This window comes from Protopterus annectens, chromosome 4.part0 (genome assembly GCF_019279795.1).
Source record: "Protopterus annectens isolate FY-2018-M chromosome 4.part0, PAN1.0, whole genome shotgun sequence".
Lineage (NCBI taxonomy): Eukaryota > Metazoa > Chordata > Ceratodontiformes > Protopteridae > Protopterus > Protopterus annectens.
Window position 1 is genome coordinate 13,706,147 of NC_056733.1, and position 14,634 is coordinate 13,720,780.

The following is a 14,634-nucleotide window of genomic DNA, read 5'->3' on the forward strand; positions in this document are numbered from 1 at the left end:
TATCCGCTGAACTTCCTTGGAGAGAGATAGATTGAGGTTATTCATGGGATCTCCCAGGCTGTTAGCTGCAGCGTCTCAAGGTTTGGATGCACTGTTTTGAAGTTGTGTTGAGTCAAAAGTAGGGGCCATTGGGGAAGGGCCCACTTTTTGTTGTGACATATGCTCCGTAGTAGTGGATACCAGTGTTGTCTTGGCCAGTCTGGAGCTATTAGGATCCCCTTGGGCCTCTGCTTTGATCTTTAGTAATACTGTGGTCATCAGTGGCAGAGGTGGGAATGCATAGATTTTTAGGAAGTTCCAGTTGAATGAAAGAGCATCTATTTTCCAAGCTTGTGGATGATATGTCCTTGAACAGGATTTTTGTAGATGATGGTTGAGGTGGGAGGCAAATACGTCTACTTCTGGCCTGCCCCATGTCGAGGTGAGTTGTGTGAAGATTTTCGGATGTAACCTCCACTCGTGTGGATCTGTGAAATTCCTGCTTAGGCTGTCCGCCAGCACATTGTCTTTGCCTGGAACAAACTGGGATTGCAACTGTATGTTTAGGCTCAGTGATTTTTCCCAAAGATTCATTGTCAGTCTGCAAAGGGGGTAAGAATGGGTGCCCCCTTGCTTGTTTATGTACCACATCACAGTGGTGTTGTCTGTCCGTATCAGTAGATGGCCTTGCTGAAGTTGTTGTCGAAAGGCCTCGATGGCATGCATTACTGCCAGCATTTCCTTTTGGTTTATATGCAGATGTGTTTCCTTTGGAGACCATTGTCCTTGTATACATCTGCCCTCCATGTGCGCCCCCCATCCAAGGTCTGAGGCGTCTGTGGTCATGGTCTGTTATCTGAGGTTTTTCGAATGACATACCTGTGTTTGCCTGGCTTACCGAGGCCCACCATAGGAATTCCTTTTGTAGGCATGGAATGAGCAGTATGGTTGTCTCTAGGTTGTTGCTGTGCTGAGACCATAGGCTTTTTAGGTACCATTGAAGCTTTCTCATGTGTAGTCTTGCTAATGGAACCAGGAGAATGCAGGATGCCATGTAACCCAGGGCCTGTAGGAATCCCCTTGCAGTCATCTGGGTGAGTTTTGCCAAACCTTTGAAATAATAAGTTAACTTCTCTTGTTTGTCTTCTGTCAGGTAAGCCATTTGAGAGGCTGTGTCTAGATTGGCTCCTAAGAAGGTTATTTGCTGGGATGGTTGAAGTCTTGACTTTTGGAAGTTGACTGTGTATCCCAGAGCATGTAGCAATTGTATGACATAGTTCAAGTTTTTTGTCAAAATCAATTTGTCGTCCGCTTGTATGAGGCAGTCGTCCAGGTACGGGTAAATTTGGATCCCCTGGAGCCTGCAATGAGCAATTACTGAAGCCAGGCATTTTGTGAATACTCTGGGCGCAGTAGATAAGCCAAATGGCAATGCTGAGAATTGATATTGCTCTGGCCCTGCAAGAAATCTGAGGTATCTTCTGCAGCTGTGTCTGATAGGGACATGCAGGTATGCCTCCTTGAGGTCCAGAGTAATCAGCCAAGACCCCTTGCCCAGCATGGGAAGGAGTTGCTGTAGAGTCAGCATTTTGAACTTTGGTACTATGAGAAAAGTGTTTAATGCGGACAAATCCAGTATTGGTCTCCATTGAGTTTCTTTTCTTGGAACAAGGAACAGTCTTGAGTAAAAACCCTGGCCTTGTTCTGGTTGTGGAACTCTTTCTATTGCTTTGATCTGAGCAAGCAGAGAAATTTGCTTGATAGCCTCTGCCCTCTGGTTTTGTGGTAGGTTTGGCATGCCTTGTTTTCTTGGTAAGGTATGAAAGTGGAACCTGTAACCTTGGTCTATAATGTCCAAAATCCATTTGTCCTTTGTCAATCCGTGCCAATTGTCTGAAAACAGAGATAATTTTCCGCCCAAGGGAGCTTCTATTTGCTCCTTGGTGAGCGGAAGTAGAGGAAAGTCATTGAGATTGTCCCTGTGGGGCAGGGGAGACCCCTGTGTCACTTCTTTGGTTTGCTGGTTGCCATTGTCGTCCACTGTAAGAACCTCTGTATTGTCCTCTTCCTCGGCCATGGCTGTTTTACCCCTTTGAAATCTTTCAGGATTAGGAAAGGACCAGTTTTTAGAAGGCCAATTCCTGCTGAATCTGGGTGGCTGAACCTGGAGGAAATCTTTGACCGTCTGAACTGATTTTGCTTTTTCCTCGATGGACTTTAACACATCTTTAGCATTAGCACCAAAAAGCTTGTTCTTTTCCAAGGGTGCATCAAGAAGTTTTGCCTTAACATGATCTGGTAGAGGTTGTTCTTTTAACCATGCATGTCTACGAATGACCGCCCCTGTCATAGCTGCCCTACATGAAGCTTCCAATGCATCATATCCACACTGCAGAAAGTGATTGCTGACTTGCTGAGAATTATGTACAGCTTCCTGCAAAGACTTCCTGTCTAAAGGTTCAGGAGAGGCCAAAGTTTTCTGTAAATCATCTAGCAGGTAATCCTGATATTGAAACATATGAAAGAGGCAATTCAGAGCTCTCATAGATAAAGTAGTGGAGGTGTAGACCTTTTTCCCCCATCTCTCTAATGACCTAGCTTCCCTGTTGGAAGGCAAAGGATTTTTGGAGGTGGATGCTGAAACCCCTTTAGGTCCCTGAGAAATAGTTTCTAAATCAATAGCATGGGCCCTAAAGAAATGAGAATGTTTCTGGGACCCTATAATATCTGTCTGGCTTGGCTGAAGCAGGAGGAAGAGTATCCGGGGTAACACTGGAGTCAGAGTATAGGTCATCCAAAACATCAAGCACAGGAGGTATAGCCAGGGGCCTGTGTTGGGGCTTTTTAAGGAAGGTTCGAAGGCGCTTTCTGGAATCAGAATATTCCTGGCCTTGCCACTTAAAAAGTTCCCTCATGGTATGCAGAACTTCCCCAAAAGAAATATCCTCTGGAGGGGAGGCCGAGGGGATGGAATCCTCTGCATCCAAGTCCTCATAGGTCTGGAAGAGCTCTTCCTGGCCATCGGAGTGAACAAAGTCCTCAGAATCTTCATCTGAAAGGACAGGGTCAGAGGGTTCAACCCAGGGCCTCTTATCAGAAGGAGGCTGGGATCCTCTCTCAGGATGGGCCTGTGAACCTCTAATCATGGAAATTAAGTCTGCGGCCATAGTCATGATTTGTGTTTCAGGAGTAGGCTGAGGTAAGGCTTTAGCAGTAAGGTGTTTGGTCTTGCTGGCTGCCTTAGCACATGTGTAGGCCTTAATAGACATGGCCATAGGAGGCCTAGCAGCTCCACGTGCAGGAGTGACCTTATCTACAGCAATGGTCTCGGGCATTTCCTCGGTTTCAGTATCCGGAGGAAAATCTATAACTGGCGTCGGTGTGGCCTCCGGTGTCAGAGGTATCGGTAATGCGGTGTCTTCGGTTCGGAGCGGTGAAATAACCGTCTCAGGGGGAACCGGAGCACTCGCGGTAGGTTTTGGCGTGGAGTCGGTGGAAGACACGGGCCGAGGATGTCGGTCCCGGTCTTTTCGTTTCTTAGGAGTCTGCGATGTCGGAAGTTCCGACGGCATTGTATAAGCAAATTTATCACCGAAAAAGTCTTCAGCGAACTCCGCCCGGCGCCTGAGAGTGCGCTTATTGAAGCGAGCACAGACGACACAGGCCAAGACGTCGTGGTCTGGGCCAAGGCAAGGAAGACAGTAAGAGTGGAAATCCTTATGAGGTATTTGTTTACCACAAGACAGACAATTGTTGAACTTTTTCAGTAATTTCTGACATCAGCTGAGGCAAGAAAAGGTCCCCAACGGGGTACTTAGCTTTTTTGATGACTTTGGATTCGAAGAATACACGACCGGCACTTGCGAACTGCTTCTGCTTCGGGCACCGCGCGGCAAGAAAGACTGAAGAAAATGGCGTTGGCTGATGCTTATATACTCCAGCCGCTCTGACGTTGGAGAGAAATGCGACATCAGCCGACGTCGGACCCAGACTTTGGAATCCGGCCGACCGAGGGCTGCCTGAGGCAGGACAACCCATATGTTATGACTGCAGTTGCATTCGTGAAGGACATCGCTGAGAGAAGAAAGGAGCCACTTTTGAGACTTAAGTATTTTTCCTCTGTTGATTTGCTAAGTTTTTCTGCATAGCCGCCTATTTTGAGCATTTTCTGGCTTGTTAAATTTGATTTCTGCATTAGTAACTGTATTTAGAGCACAACCTAGAGCTGTTTACTGAATTTCCTGTTTGCACTTATTTTTAAAATCGTTTTTTTCTCAAAACTTGCATTTTATCTGTCTTTGGCCTAGCACTCTTGTGTGGGGTCATTTACTGCACTGTTATAACTTGTTAACCTCTGCTATCTCTGAAAAAAACAAAAAAACAAAAAAAAAATTGCTTTTTTCCCACTTTTCTGAGATTTAAAAAAGTTCAGTTACAGGCTTGCTGTTCTTGAACTGTTTGTAAGTTTCTGTGAGGCCATTTTTTGCTTGGGCTAAAGGAAAGTCTCTCTGTTGATCAGTGGCAGTGAAAAACATTGAGCAGCCTGCCTGCCCCTGTGGGAGTGGTTACGGACTTGAAACTGTAGTTTTATTGGCCATTCTGGGTCAATTCCAAAACCCCATCTTCCTCTCGTAAAACCCTCTTTTGCACGGTTTTGCGCGGTTTTGAGCATAGCGCAACAGCGGGCAGCGCCGCCTAATTGGGTTTAAACTATTCCTGGCTCCACAAAGTCTGCTCTTCACTTTTTCCCTTAGAACTGCTCTATCTCTCAATTTAAACACCATATTCTCATTCGTAGGCCCTTCACTGGTCCAATTAAGTAATCCAACAAGTTAGCACTATTAAACCATAAGCACTACTTACTCTTATACGCTCTACGATTACCCTGTGCTCTATTGGTCCGTCTTAAATTCAGTTTCCCTATTACTCTAGCAGGTCCAAAGGTCAGTCAATGGTTTCCTCTCCAGTCCAGCTGGTGAAGCAGGGAATTTTGAGGCAATGTTACAACTGTCTCATGTGCAAGGACAACCCTCTCCTCCTCCAAACAGGTTCAAATATATGTGAGAGATGCAACTATTTAGCCAAACTGGAGGCTGAGCTCTCTCATCTCAAAACTGGTGTAACCAGTCAGGAGGAGAAGGTAACCTCACACAACACAATTCCAGTATAACATAGTCCCACCACATCAGCGAACCAAACACATAAATACACAAAAACATACTCGGAGGCTCTAAATAAAAATCTACCTAAGCAACAGAGACCTCCAAATTAGACATCCAAGCAAACGCTACCTCAAAACAAAACACACACAACACATAACCCACAAAGTCAGTGTGCCAAGCAGCCACAGTCCTTAAGGCTGAATAACACACCTGATACTCTTGTTATAGGTGACTCTATTGTCAGACACACTGACGTCCCGCTCACCAGGCTGAATAAAGAGAAGGTCACAGTGAGCTGCCTGTCAGGTGCTAGGATCCGACATAACGCAAGCACTCGGGTCACTCCAAAGCAAATACAAATATGACTCAGTCATTGTACATGCTGGTGTGAATGACCTGAGATGTACCTCCCTGGACTACATGAAAAGAGACATAGAGGAGCTCTCTGATCATGTAGCCCAGGCTGGTATGACCCTGACCTTGAGCAGCATCTTACCCTCACCTAGAATGATGCCACAGTACAAAGACAAAATGATCGATTTTAACAATTGGCTAAAATTTTGGTGTCATTCAAAGGGGATCCAGTGTCTGTCAGCCTAAGATGACATGCTCGACAAGCCACGTTGCTTCGCTAGGGACGGCTTGCACCTGTCACCACTGGGCTTTCGGATATTGGCAAAGGCTCTTGCCACCCCATAGTGCCATTTTAGGCAAGGCTCAAAAGTCAAACCCACCCCATAGACAGCACAAGGAACAAGAAACTAAGGGTAATGCTGCTAAACGCCAGAAGTCTTAACCTCAAGATGCACGCACTCGAAGCTCTCCTCAGTATGGAGAACATCGATATCTGTGCAGTGACAGAAACCTGGTTCAAGGCTCCAGAGAGCACCCCAGCACTACCAGGCTATACCTCATATCATGCTTTTCGGCCCCAAAACTTGGACCGAACCACAAAAGGAGGGGGAGTTTCCATATTTATCAAGGATATCCACACCTCCAGGTTAGTGGTATTGCACGAAGTATTGGAGACCATCCATGTGCAACTAACAGTGGGCAAGACTGCTTTTCAGTTTATAGCATCCTACAGACCACCCTCTCAAAGTCAGGAATCCCATTCGGCTTTCCTGAAAACATTGGAGAACATGAAGATCTCTCCTAACACCATTATATTGGGCGACTTCAACTACCCAAACATTGACTGGAAGCACTACTCAAGCCCCAGCACCTTAGCCCAAAGATTCCTGGAAATTATAAACTCAAATGCTATGGAACAACTAGTCATCACTCCCACAAGAGTGGACAACATACTAGACCTGATCATTACCAACATGGAGACTCTATGCTCCACACCAGAAGTATATCCCTCATTGGTAAGATCAGACCATAAATTAATTTCACTGGATGTCCACATCCCGACCCCACCCCCAGCCCAGAAAACCACAGTGAAAAACTTTCTCAAAAGCGAACTTCTCACTTCTCAAAACCGAAGTGGAATCCTTCAAGGCCCCAGGGCCAGTGGAAACTACAGCCCAAACTGCAGAATCCTATATAAATGCATTCTACGGACATCTCCAGGAATGCATGGATCATGCTATCCCAAACAAAACCAAGACCCAATCATCCAAAGGCAGGCCCAGTCTGGTGGACCCCTGCCATAAATAAACTGTACAACAGAAGGAGGAAGCTACTACATGATAGAGCAAAATCCCTAATAGGGAAGGCATCTCTGATCAGTACTAGCAAAAAATTACGATCCCTCATAAAATCCTCCAAGGCCAGCTTCGAGAGAAAAATTGCACAGGACACCAAAGACAATCATAAGGCTTTTTTCAGTTATGTTAGAAACCTGGGATGCAACTCCCAGACTTGTTCTGAGTTGATTCTAAATGACATAAAATACACTGAACCCACAGACAGCGCCAATATCCCGGCAGACAGGTTCAGTGCAAACTTCTCCACCCCCCCCCCCCAAAAGAGCAAGGATCTATCCCGGCAGAGGGCTGCCTCCCAAACATCTCAGATGCTCAGGTGAAGGCTGCCCTCTCAAAAGCAAAAAACACTGCTTCCATGGGACCAGATGGCATCCCAGGTTGCGCCCCTACATGAACTACAAGAGGAACTAATCCCTCAAATAAAACAGCTATACAATCTCAGCCTCACTACAGGATATGTGCCCACAGAATGGCGTACAGCAACAGTGGTCCCACTCCACAAAGGTGGAGCCTCTACGGTCCCTGGAAACTATCGCCCCATAAGCCTGACTAGCTTAGTCTGCAAGGCTATGGAGAGGATCATCATGGAGCTCATAAACAAAGACATTGGGGACCTACAGACACTAGAAACTACCCAGTTCGGCTTTGTCAAGGGCAGATCCTGCCTTTTGAACCTGGTTGACTTCTTTGAAACAGTCACCAAAGCCATAGATGAAGGGAAGGTAGTCCACACAGCCTATCTGGACCTTGCAAAGGCATTGGACACAATACCCCACTCGGGCATCATAGATAAGCTATCCAGCTTAAATATAAACCCCTATGTCACAAGATGGGTCGCAAACTGGCTCAAAGACAGAACCCACAGAGTGAGAGTTGCTGGAGCCATGTCAGACTCGAAACCGGTCACAAGTGGCATCCCACAGGGTTCTGTCCTGGGACCACTCTTGTTCGGTATATACTTTTCCGAGGTACAGGCAAACGTGGGAGGACTATGGCTCACCAAGTTCGCAGACTACTGCAAACTGGGCGCCATAATCAACTCTCCAGCTGACACAAACATCCTTCAAAAAGGTCTCACAGAGACAGATAACTGGTGCCAGCGCCATGGTTTAAAGCTAAATGCCAAAAAATGTATAGTCATACCCTTTGGCAAAAACTATGTGCCCACAAATTACCACATAGGCGGAAACCTATTAAGTACAGAGAAAGTTATTAGGGACCTGGGGACCCAAGTTGATAACAATCTCTCCTTTGAAAACCACATTGCCAAAGTGGTTAGAAAGACCTTCTACATAGCCCACCTCATCACAATGGGTTTCACATCTAGATCAAGAGAGGTAATCGTGCCCCTTTATTCATCCCTCATCAGGCCCATCATAGAATACAATGCCCCTTTTGGGATGTACCTTACCTGACACCTGCAGCAATTAGAAAGACCCCAAAAGTATCTCACCAAGAGGATCAAGGGTCTCAAACAGATGCCATATGCTGCTCGGTTAAAAAGACTCCAGCTCTACTCAGTTGCATACCGCCTACTTCGAGGCGATCTATGCCTGACATACAAAGCTATGTCAAATCCAGAATTAATGGACATGCTCCACCTCAGTAAATCTAAATCCCTTAGAGCCACACGCTCGAGGGACTTGAACCTCAGCACAGAAATAAATAGAACTTGCTGGAGGGACAAGTTCATAACCCAGAGGCTCCCTTCGCTCTGGAATAGAATTCCAGTTCATGTGAGGCAGAGCACCTCACTGAATCTCTTCAAGAAGAATCTCGATAAGTGGATGGGGGATCATAGGTTTGTCCGAGGGATTACTCCCGTGTCACTATTAGACAGAGGCACAGTAAACTAAACCTTAAGGGCACAGTATACTCAAATCAAGGGGTGGCGTAAGCCATACAGAATCGGGCTAGGCTTATAATTGCCCCAGGGCAGATAGCCTAGTATGAACCTATATGTTTATGTACATAAACATTCATGCATATACTTTGGCTAGCTTTAGGGGTTCTATATCAAGCATGAAATTATATAAAATTCCATTTCAGGGGTACTTCAGTTTTCTACACATTGTTTACCTGTGGAAATTGTGATCCAGTCAGTGATATACTTATGAACACAGACCGAAACAAGTCTGCTTTGGTGTCTTAGCTGATGTGGCTATTTAATGCCTGCTGGTCATGTCCTAACCAATGCCAGCCCCATACCAACACTGCTTCAGCCCAATGCCGACCCAGCGTACCATCTTAGTATTATGTTGAAATTTTACAAGTACATTTTTCTTCAGTGTTTAACTCCACGTCTGTCAACATTCAAACATGCCCTTATTGCTCTTAAGCTTGTTTGTTATTCCCCTGCTGGATATCTCCAGCAGAGAGGCGAAAGCCAACTAGAGGAGCCATCATTTAAATAGTGATGGGGTAGTTTGTGTCCCTACCTGCATCTCAGCACTGAAAATTCCACCTTCCTTGAAGTTTAACTACATCACAATATTTTCTTCCTATAGTATGATAAACAGTTTACTGATCTTCATGCGTTAAAATAACTGAAGGAAATAACTTGTAGTGGCTTTCATGGGAACTGACCTATCTGTGGGTGTGGCTCAAATAGGGGTGTTTCTGGAGTTTGGTGTGGGTGGGGCTTAAGAGGCACCAAAGCACTACTTCACCTAGGGCGCCATTTCAGCTAAGCCCGGTCCTGCTTCTGGAACATGTTCTTTTTAAATGCAGAGTGACTGCATGCCTGGACTTTTACTATAATTTTAAAATCTATAAGAATTGGTGTCTTTTTTCCTGACTATTAGGAAAAGACGTTGACTAGGGGAAGGGGAAAGGAAGCTGGCCTGCAAACAGTTTCAATTCAGCAGTCTAAACTATACTAGCAGATGCTGGAGGAGTGGAATAGATTAAAAAAGGCCCACGTCAAAACACTAATTTGCTTTTATCAAGGTGTCTTTTGCACTGAAGCAAATGTGTAACACCCTCCTTCTGATATGGGGAAAAAACAGCCAATGCAGCTGTTTTCTGCAGCGATGTCTTCCTTCACATAAGCCATAGCTCCCATGTGCATCAGGAGGTGCACTTCCAGTAATAGCTATGTTTTACCATACTGCTAGTAAAGGAGACAGGTTTTCTACATCCACAGAAATTTTTGGGGGAGTGGGGGTTGGTACTGTTGGCTCACTATATTTACTGTTGCCGACAAAGAATGGAAGTAGTATAACTCCCACCCCATCATTTCAGAGTAGGTAGTACTGATATTCAATTTATTTACCACCATGAAAGTACAGGATATCCCTGAACTTGTGTCACACTCCCACACTGAGCACTAGAACATACTGAATTTGCCTCCCAAAACACAGATCACGCGTTAACTAGAAGTCCTTCATAGTGAAAACATTAAGCAATATCAGTAAACACAGTCTACAGCATAGATTTTAGTTCAGCAATGTTCAAACTAATGTTAACATAGTTTATGCCACCACTTACAGATTACATGAGACTACAAAAATGAGCAGATAATGTGGGCTTTTTTAAGGGAGGTGTCCATTAATAACTGCTTTACCTGAAGAGAGTTCTCTATTTTCAACAGCGAATCCCCATTCTGGGGGAAGAAATACTGGAAAATAAGCTCCAATGGGTTTGCAAGAAGACTACATTACCTGAACTTCCAGATGGATATTTCAAGTAAAGGTCTGCTTCCAGTTACACAGTCATTTGTCTGTATAAACATATCATCTATTCATGTGGTTGGGCAAAAACAGGAACAGCAAAGATTTTACAATGCAACGTTACTTCTGCCCTTCAGTCAAGAAATACTCCCATAAACCACTCATGGCAATCAGTATTCAGAAGTCAAAAAATTTTCTGCATCCACAGTACAAATGCAATTAAATTTGTCCAAGCTCCTGGGTAACAAGCTTACAAGACAAATGATGCCCACACTACACAATGACATTTAAAATAAAAGTATGACTAAGACCATTTTGTGTTTTGCTTTATCTGGTTATTCTTCTGTTTTCTTGAAGTGTATTTCTACAAACATGGGGAAATGTGCAACACAAGTCCATGCACTTGCATAGTAATTATGACTGGGGGTTCCTGCTGACATTAGAAGGTTTACACATTCTCAGCCCAATAGCAGTGCAGCACTGTTTACTTGGAAGCCAAAGGCAGGATTATGCAGAATACAGCTCATGTTAAGGCTGTGGACAGAGCATAAGCACTGAGATGTGGTGCTATGTGTCTGAAACCATGTGGGGCACACACCCACATAGGGTCGCCTGGGCAAATTCAATAGCTGTGCAACTCCCACAATTACAGGGAACCCATGGTGCACAAACGGGCAGCTGTACAACATTCTGTATTTAAAAAGCCTGACTCACACACAGATCATAACCAAACAGTGTCCTGGACTGAGATGCAGCTAATACTTTTGTGCACAGTACAGGTCTAACCAGAAGCAGCCCCACTACCTTTATACTTCATTATTTAAACTAAGAAGAAAATTACAACATCTAACACAATATTCTCAGATATCCAAGTCAGTCTCCTATACTTCTAAAGCTGAGTTAATTTAAACAATATCATACAAAGGATATAGTTCAAGGCCCTTCTCTGTACCACCTAGAAAACAGATGACATAGTCTGGAATGACCTCTTTGGTTTCTGGTTCCTTGGGATATAAATCTTGTAAAAGACAGTAATAACAGCCAACAGTCTGCTCTGGGACGCTGTAAAAAAAAAAGAAATCAGTATTGAAAGTTACTTATCTATAACAGCCAGTCAATCATAATACACTTATCTTTAACTACTAACTCTACAAATGCAATGTAAAACGAATCAGTACACAAAAATCATCTTTATATAAATAAAATGGAGCTAACAGTACAATGTATCTTTGTTATTTTCCCTTACTTCTTTTTTCTATTTATACTTAAGTAGGAGTTCTGGAAATAGTCCTGCTGCTATATACAGGTCAGCTTTTCAATCAGATGCAACTGTAACTGATTTTCTGAGGTTCTGTAATCAACCTTTATTACAGGTTGCAAATCAAGAGTAGATGAAAGAGACAGAGAGAAAGAGAGATGAGTAAATGTCAAAAGCAGAAATCTTTTCAATGACTAAAGCAGCTGTAACATATTAAAGAAAACGTACAAATTTGTTCTAGCTAGCTATAACCATGCTTTTTTGTTATAAAGCAGCTTGAATTAAAATGACACCATGCATAGTAGCAGAGCATTGGTCAGCCATGGCAACCAGCTAGTCAGAAATCATCTGCAAAACAAAGAATTAAGGCTGTGAGCTGTACTTTTTATGGTACAGGGTTTGATTCCCTCAGCCCTCATTTGCCTACAGTGTGACCTCGATCAAGCCACATAACCAAATAGTACTTAAGGTCAACTGGGAATTTAGACTAGGTTCCTCAATGGTCACATGGACTACACGTTTACCAACTACCCATGAGACGGTACTCAGCATAATTTAAGAAGAATCTAATCTTAATTCAAAATATGCTCTTTCTGAATAAAAAGCTAACAGTTCTTTTGTTCTTTGGCAGTTGTTATATTCTAACCAGAAATCACTTTTTTCCATTCAAAACTCCATATTTTATCATCTTGATTATTCTTTCAAATATCCGCATGTATGAAGACAACTTTCAGACTAAAATGTCACTAAAAACACCCTTTCCATGTTTCGAGCAGAGTAATACAATATGTCTCTCCTCCCCTACTTGCATGTCGAGAGTTTTGCCTTAGAATGTGCAGTGAGACTAACACAAAATAAAAGAACTGTGCATGTCTGTGTTGGAGGAAAGCCTTCTAGCTAATCAATGGGAGTGGTAAGCACTAGGTAGCCAATCCTCTACGGGAAGAGAGGGTTTTGGCCCAGAAATTGTAGCTATTGGCCGTTTGGTCAGTTTTTTTTCCATCTCTTTCAACATTCTGGTTTAAAAGCCACACTTGCGCTGGTTTCCCACCTTTCCTGTAACTAGCCTAGCCCAGATACAGAGTTGCTCTATCCAGGACTGTTGGTAAGCTTCTGAGCCCCGCAAGCCTTTCTATGTTGGAGGAAAGCCTTCAAGCTTATCAGTGGGAGTGGTAAGCACTAGGTAGCCTGTCTATCACAAGAGGAGAGGTTCTTGGCCCAAAAATTGTAGTTTACTGACCATTTGAACAGTTTGTCCGTCTCTTTCAACATTCTAGTTTAAAAAAAGACCACGACTGCGCTGGTTTCCCATCTTTCCTGTAACTAACCTACTGCATAGCACTAGAAAGCCTTAAACTGATACAAGCCTTCTAGCTTAGGAAAGAGACTTTGGAGTGATTAAGTATCAGTTTTTTGTACTTTCTTGCTGTACTTAACTGTTTTACTCCTAAACACAGACTTTCCAGCATTTATTGTGATTTAAAAGCTTGTTTTTTTCACATATTGTACTTATTTGACTGCCTACACTTTTAGAGTTTTTTGTTCAAATAATATGTTTAACTGCTGTAGGCTACACACTAAAGTGTGATAGCCTTTTCTGATCGTTTGCAGTAATTTAAAACTGTTTTAAGTGTATTTTTTACTGTGTTTGGCTTACCTTTTCAAAAAAAAAAAAAAAAATTCCTTGTTTCCCACCTTTCTAAGCTAGTATAGTCCAATTTTTAGGCTAGTGCCGAATTCAGGGCTGTGATGCTAGTTTCTGAGTTGCCCACACCTTACTTGGATAGAAGGAAGTTTCTCTGTTCACCTGTGAGAGAGGACCTTTGAGCAACTTATCTGTCCCTGGAGGAGTGGTTCCAGCCCAGAAGTTAGTAGTTTATTGGCCATTTTGGGCTAATTTCTACCTCTTTCATTTCCCCTACTCTAAAAAACACGTTTGCATGGTTTTACGCACCGGGTAATGCCGGTTAGCTACGGTTAAATTATTCCCGACTCCACTAAGTCTCCTCTTCTGTTTTTCCCTTGAAACTAGTCTAACTCTCAACCTAAGCACTCAAAAAGCATCTTACAGCCCAGCACTTGCTCAGACCTAATAGCAAGCACTAATATATCCTGACACTGATTGCCCAACAGGGCAAGGCTCTTTATTCACCCCCTCACCAACCAAACAACTATGCAGCTCACCCTATTATTCAGGCATGACCAAAGCGCAACTTTAGGTGCATTCTCCAGTCCAGCTGGTGAATCTGGGTATCCTGAGGTAATGTTACAACTGCCTCATGTACACAGACAACCCTCTCCTCCTATCACAAAACACTAACATATGCGAGAGATGCAATTATACAGCCAAACTGGAAGCTAAGCTGTCTCCACCCAAGACTGGAACAGACAGTCAAAAAGGAGAAGGTTAACACTTGCACCACACCTCCAGCCACACACAGACCTACTAAAACAGCACTGGCAAAAAACACGCATAAATACACAAAATCATACTCGGAGGCTCTAAATAAAAACCTGCAAAAGCATCAGAGACCTCCAAAGCAGACACCCAAACAACCTGCACTTTCCATCACAAACCAGACAACACATAAAAACACAAAATCAGTGTGCCACACAATCACAGCCCTTAAGGCGAAATAACACACCTAACACACTAGTAATAGGTGACTCTATAGTCAGGCACACAGACGTCCCACTCACTAGGCTGGACAAGCAGAAGGTTACGGTTAGCTGCCTGTCAGCAGCCAGAATCCGCCACATAACACAAGCACTCAGGTTACTCCAGAACAAGTACAAATATGACTCTGTCATTGCTCATGTTGGTTACTCCAGAACAAGTACAAATATGACTC

General features: G+C 43.7%; 1 protein-coding gene across 1 annotated transcript in view; it reads right to left on the bottom strand.

Moving 5' to 3' along the window:
• CCHR4.PART0H17orf75 (chromosome chr4.part0 C17orf75 homolog) overlaps positions 1 to 14,634 on the bottom strand; it is a 671,853-nt gene that overhangs the window by 471,266 nt on the left and 185,953 nt on the right. The window contains exon 4 of the mRNA XM_044068053.1: positions 11,455 to 11,586. Within this exon, the coding sequence (XP_043923988.1) occupies positions 11,455 to 11,586 (132 nt within the window). The remainder of the gene's footprint in view (positions 1 to 11,454; positions 11,587 to 14,634) is intronic.